The following is a 6,407-nucleotide window of genomic DNA, read 5'->3' as shown; positions in this document are numbered from 1 at the left end:
ATCTAAACTGTCCAGTTGTCCTTGTCGCCACAAGTTACATGCCTCAAAGTGTCCTGCCTGTATAGTGAGACTTCCCCCTCCCACCGTCTTCCACTTCCTTCTTTTTGCCTGATTTTTTTTTTTTTTTTTTTTTTTTGAAGACAGAGTCTTTCTCTGTCGCCAGGCTGGAGGGCAGTGGTACAGTGGTGCGATCTCGGCTCACTGCAACCTCCGACTCCCTGGTTCAAGCAATTCTCCTGCTTCAACCTCCCGAGTAGCTGGGATTACAGGCACGCACCACCAAACCCAGCTAATTTTTGTATTAGTAGAGATGGGGTTTCACCGTGTTAGCCAGGATGGTCTTGATCTCCTGAGTTCGTGATCTGCTCACCTCAGCCTCCCAAAATGCTGGGATTACAGGTGTAAGCCACCATGCCCGGCCTGCTTGATCTTACTATACTACTATGAGTGAGGCTCAGGAAGGATGATGCTAATGTGGACAGAGTTATCTCCCTGAAAACAGATTCGCCTATAGTCAGGAAACTGCAAGTGCATTACTAGTTGATGGGAGAGGAGGGACAACACCCAAGCTGGAGTTCCTGGCTTCCAGGAGTAAAATTTAACTCCCTTGTATCATGAAAATAAGGCCCCACTTAGGGGGTGCAGGAACCGCAAGGCAGCAAGCAGGAAAATCATAGAGGAATTAGCATTAGAGTCCATATTCTGTATAGCAGAGATTTATAGCATGATGGGATTTGAGGTTTTAAATCCTGAGTTCTCAAACTGTGGCCTCCAGACCCGCAGCACTGGCCATTTGTTTAAACTTACTGAATCAGAAATACTGAAGGGTGGGTTCCAGCAATCTCTGTTTTAACAAGCCCTCCAGGGGATTCTGATGCCTGTTGAAGTTTAAGAACCACTGTTCAAAACAGTAATCAAAACATTAAGTTTCTGCAAGGTTAGGGGGAATCATCACAGAAGGAGTACTGGGTCCTCCCATACTTTTCTTACCAAAGAAGCTGCCTCATAGAGCTTTTTCAAACTGATCAAAACTGCGGAACCCATTGGACTTCCAGTGAAAATTTGTTCCACAGAGGTAAATCTAGAAAACTTTTAGATTAAAAAGCTTTAGAATGGCCAGGCGCGGTGGCTCACGCCTGTAATCCCAGCACTTTGGGAGGCTGAGGTGGGCGGATCACCTGAGGTCAGGAGTTCGAGATCAGCCTGACTAACATGGTGGAACCCTGTGTCTACTAAAAATATAAAAATTAGCCAGGCGTGGTGGCAGGCGCCTGTAATCCCAGCTAGTCAGGAGGCTGAGGCAGGAGAGTCGCTTGAACCCGGGAGGCAGAGGTTGCAGTGAGCTGAGATTCTGCCAGTGCCACTCCAGCCTGGGTGACAGAGCGAGACTCCATCTGGGAAAAAAAAAAGCTTTAGAGTAAATGTTTCTTCTTGGCTTCCTCTTAAATGATCTAAAGGGTGATGGAGATACTTCCTGTTTGCTTGTTCACATTGTATCCACAACAAATAGGTGTTAGATTAAAATGTATTGAGTGGATGCATGAATTAATGAAGGATACATATCAGTATACACATCCCTTATCCTCTACGGCAGGGATCAGCAAAATATGACCCATTGCTTGTTTTTGTAAATAAAGTTTGTTAGAATGCAATCACACCCCTTCATTTACTCATCATTTATGCTTGCTGTTGGGCTATCATGGCAAAGTTGCAAAGTTCAAACAGAGGCATGGTAAACCGTAAAGTATTCACTAACTGGCTCTTTATGGAAAAATTTTGGTGACCCCTGCTCCAGGCTAGTGATTCTCAAACTATAGTGTGCGTACAGATTTTCCAGAGAGGTGGTTAAAATGGAGATTCTGGTTCATAGGTGATGCCAGTACCACTGGTCCAAGGACCGCGTGGGGTGGCCTGGAAAAAGAGCGCCTGGGAGAGTGTTGTGCAATAAGGTCAGGGCCCAGGTGTTTGTGGCTTATTTCTCTTGGTTGCTACATGATCATTTATGACTCAGCAGCTCTCAAATCCTGGGCCAGACACAGTTGAAGAGTAAATCATTTTATTAAGAAAGGTTTAGCATCGTGAAATTATCCTCCCTTATATTCCTGGGCCCCTCTTCCTTCAGCTCAACCTCACTTCAGGCACATCTCTCCAAGTTCCCTAGAGGAATTCTACAGAAGTGTGAGTGCTCATGGTTTCTTACCTTTCTACATGTCTGTGGTCACCCTTCACCCCCCTGTCCCTCTGGGCAGCCTCCAAGCCCAGCCTTTTTATTTTCTCGGTGGCTCTGCAGAAGCTAAATCTGGAGAAGCAAGGCTACTCCAGCCAGAACCCACTTGGATGGGTTTTCCTTAGTCTTCAGGTTGAAAGTCCACACGTAAGTGGATCCCCGCTGACTAGTCTTGTACACAGGACAGGAATAGACGCTGCGGCAGTCCTGCTTATCTGCAGGAATGGCCTTGATGAACATCACAGGCATAGGGGGTGTCAGATCCTGCAGCTTGGCCTCTGTAATGATCCCAGCCTGAGGATAAAACACAAGAAGCAGCACCTGAGATCAGACCCAGAGCCCAGCCAACCAGCTTGCTCTTGTCAGCAGATCCAAGGGAGGAAAGACTGGGCATGCATGGCTGCCTTTATGCCTGCCCCCTTCCAGGTTTTCTCAGCAGCCTGTGATGGAATGCATCTGATATGTGGAAACACGTTTCTATTTTTCTCAGCCTAAATCAGGTGAAGCACAGTTCCAAAAGCTATTATTTATCATATACAAATGAATCCCTTTGGAGCTTGATTCTCCCCTAGTTTGTTTTTCCATTCATTCATTTCACAAGCATATCGAATGTGTATATTTCCCAGATGTCAGGCTAGGTGCTGGGGATTTAAAGATGACTAAGACACAGTTTCTGCCAGCAAATGCTTTATTTAGCTTTTAAGGCTTTTGTTATGTCCTGTTTCTGTTTCTTTTCTGTTTCATATGCAACCTCCTCCATCCTCTAGAGTAGAGAGAGCTACATTCTATCTTTACTCATGTAATGTGGACCTGACTCTTCTGTAGCTTTCCAGTTGAGGCCTCCATATGATTTTCTGAGCTATTTCAATACAGCTGTACAGAGCAATTTTTCCTACTAGTCCCGAGAAATGTTCTGCGGAGCCAAAGTCTCCCTTGGTCAAATAAATTTGGGAAGTGGTGCTTACCATATTCTGGACTTGACATTTTACAACATACACTACCACACTGAAGACAAGAAGTCCTAGGAATAAAGAAAACAGTTTATTTAACCTGATGTTTCCCAAACTTATTTGACCACAGGACCTTTCTCTTTGCAACCTATTCATTTCCCATGGCACTAGTGCTTTATGGAACATACGCTGGGAAATGCTGATTCAGAGTGTTTCACAGATTCTTTGTGTCCATGGGACTCTGAGGCCTTTATGCCATGGACAAAATTTGGTTTATTTGTGTTAAATTTATTTAAAGGGAAAGATGTACCTCTTCACTTCTTTTAGAGGCTGATGATGAGGTAAGGGATGGTGAGTAACAGAATTAAGGTAAACAATGGGGACCTCCTTGCCCCACAGAGATGAGTGTTTATGGCAAGGATAAGGAACAGAGGTAGAGCCTCTTTTCTTCCCCCACATACTGTAAAACCAATCCTTTTAAAGTGTATAATTTAGTGGTTTTTGGTATGTTGACAAAGTTGTACAATCATGGTCACTGTCTAATTCTAAAACATTTTCATCTCCCCAAAAAGAAACTCTATAATCATTAGCAGTCACATTAGCAGGAGGTACTGACAGCTCCAATTATTATGGTTGAATTGTTTATTTCTTCCTTTAATTCTGTCAGTTTCTGTTTTGTATTTTTGGGGGGCTCTTTTGTTAGGTGCCTCCATATTTACAATTGTGTCTTCTTGATGGGTTGATCTTTTTATTCTCATAAAATGTCCTTTTTTGTCTCTATAATTTCTATCCTATTTATTTTTCAGTAACAATTTGTATCTTATAAAGTCCATTTTGTCTGATATAGTATAGCCTCTCACTGCCTTTTGGTTACTGTTTTCATGGCATATCTGTTTCCATCTGTTTACTTTTAACCTATTGCTATCTTCCAAAACAAAATGTGTCTTTTGTGGAAATTATATAATTGGATCATGATGGGTTTCATGGTTTATTTTTTAAAATTCATTTAGCTAATCTCTACCTTTTAAAAATGGTAGTGCTTAATCCATTCACATTTAATGTAATCGCTGATTAAGTAGAATCTGCTATTTGTTTTCTGTATGTCTATGTCTTTTTTATTTCTCTAGTCCTCCATTATTGTCTTCTCTTGTATTAATAGACATACGCTAGTGTATCATTTTAATTTCCCTTGTTTACTATTTTTTAAATTATTAGTAATTGCCTTGGGGATTACAATTACCATTCCAAGGCTGGGCATGGTGCCTTACACCTGTAATCTCAGCACCCTGGGAGGCCAAGGCAGGAAGATCTCTTGAGCTCAAGAGTTGGAGACCAGCCTAGGCAACATAGGGAAAACTCATCTCTACTAAAATGCAAAAAAGTTGGCTGGGCATGGTGGCACATGCCTGTAGTCCCAGCTACTTGGGAGCTGAGGCAAGAGGATTGCTTGAGCCCAGGAAGTTGAGGTGCAGTGAGCCCTGTTCATGCCACTGCACTCCAGCCTGGGTGGCAAAGCAAATCACCAAGTCTTTAAAAAAAAAAAAAATTCTAATGTACATAACAATCTATTTCAGATTAATTCCAGCTTACTTTTTTTTTTTTTTTTTTGAGATGGAGTTTCACTCCATTGCTCAGGCTGGAGTGCAATGGCATGATCTCGGCTCACTGCAACCTCTGCCTCCTGAGTTCAAGCAATTCTACCTCAGCCTCCCCAGTAGCTGAGACTACAGGTGGGTGCCACTATGCTTGGCTAACTTTGTCATGTTGGCCAGGCTGGTCTCGAACTAAGTGATCCATCCACCTCATCCTCCCAAAGTGCTTAGACTACAGGCCTGAGCCACTGTGCCTGGCCTAATTCCAGCTTACTTTCAATGGTATACAAAAACTAATCTTGTATAGCTCCATCTCCTCTCCCACCTTTGGGCTGTTTTCATCATTTACATTACACCTTTATACATTTCTATCCGTCAACACAGATTTATAATTATTTCCTTATGCAGTTGTCCTTTAAATTAGATAGAAGAGAAATAAAAATTACAAATTATGCATTTATACTATCTTTTGTACTTACATAGGTAATTGCCTTTATCCATATTCTATATCTTTGTGTGGACTTGAGTTTCTGTCTAGTGTCCTCTCCTTTCTGCCTGAAGGACTCCCTTTAGTATCTCCTATAAGGCTGGTTTACTGGTGATGAATTCTTTCTCTCTCTCTCAAAAAATCTGAGAATATCTAACTTTCTTCACTTTTGAAAGAGAGTTTTGCTGCAGGTAGGATTCTTGGCAGATAGTCTTTTTCTTTCAGCATTTTGACTACGCCATCCTACTGCCTTCTCTTTCATGGTTTCTGATGAGCTATTACTCTCACTGAGAACCCCTTGTAAGTGATGAGCCACTTTTGTTGCTTTTAAGATTTTCTTCTTGTCTTTATCTTTCACCAATTTGACTATAATATGTCTCGGTATGGATCTCAGAGTTTGTTCTACTTGAATTTCATTGAGCTTCTTGGACATGTAAATTAATGTTTTTCTTCCAATTTGGACAGTTTTAGGTCATTATCTCTTCAAATAGTCTTTCTGGCCCTTTATCTCTCCTTTCCTTTCTAAACTGTCATTGTGCATATGTTAGTATGCTTGATGGTGTCCCATACATCTCTGAGACACTTCATTTTCTCATTTTTCTTCTAATTGGATAATTTCAATTCACCTGATTTTAAATTTGCTGATTTTTCTGCCTATTCAGTTCTGCTATTGAATTCCTCTATTGAGTTTTCATTTTGGGTATTATATTTTTCAACTCCAGAGTTTCTACTTTATTCTTTTAAATAAACATATAATTTTCCTCTCTGTATTCTCTATTCAGTAATACATTGTTGACACAATTTTCTTCAGTTATTTAGACATGGTTTCTTTTGGTTATTGGAACATATTTAAAATAGCCAATTTAAAGTCTTTGTCTAGCAAGTCCAGTATTTGATCCCCCTCAGAATACTTTGTGTTGATTGCTTTCTTCCTTGTGTATGGCCTGTTCATTTTTGTTTCTTTGTATGTCATAATTTTTTTTGTTGAAAACTTGGACATTTTAAATAATGTGGCCACTCTGCAAATCATATTCTCTCTCTCTCTTCAGGTTTTGTTTAGTGACTTTTCTGAACTGATTCTGTAAAGTCTATATTCTTTTGTCAAGTATGGCAACTGAAGTGGCCTGCCCTGTTAGCTTAGAGGTCACCAA

At 41.0% G+C, this 6,407-nt stretch overlaps 1 protein-coding gene across 1 annotated transcript in view; it reads right to left on the bottom strand.

The window, feature by feature from the left end:
* Nucleotides 1-2,293: 2,293 nt before the first annotated feature.
* DNAH9 (dynein axonemal heavy chain 9) overlaps nt 2,294-6,407 on the bottom strand; it is a 376,206-nt gene continuing 372,092 nt past the window's right edge. Inside the window, exon 60 of the mRNA XM_026456281.1 lies at nt 2,294-2,521. Within this exon, the coding sequence (XP_026312066.1) occupies nt 2,294-2,521 (228 nt within the window). The remainder of the gene's footprint in view (nt 2,522-6,407) is intronic.

This window comes from Piliocolobus tephrosceles, chromosome 16 (genome assembly GCF_002776525.5).
Source record: "Piliocolobus tephrosceles isolate RC106 chromosome 16, ASM277652v3, whole genome shotgun sequence".
NCBI classification, from domain to species: Eukaryota; Metazoa; Chordata; class Mammalia; order Primates; family Cercopithecidae; genus Piliocolobus; species Piliocolobus tephrosceles.
This window is presented reverse-complemented; position numbering and strand designations above follow the sequence as displayed.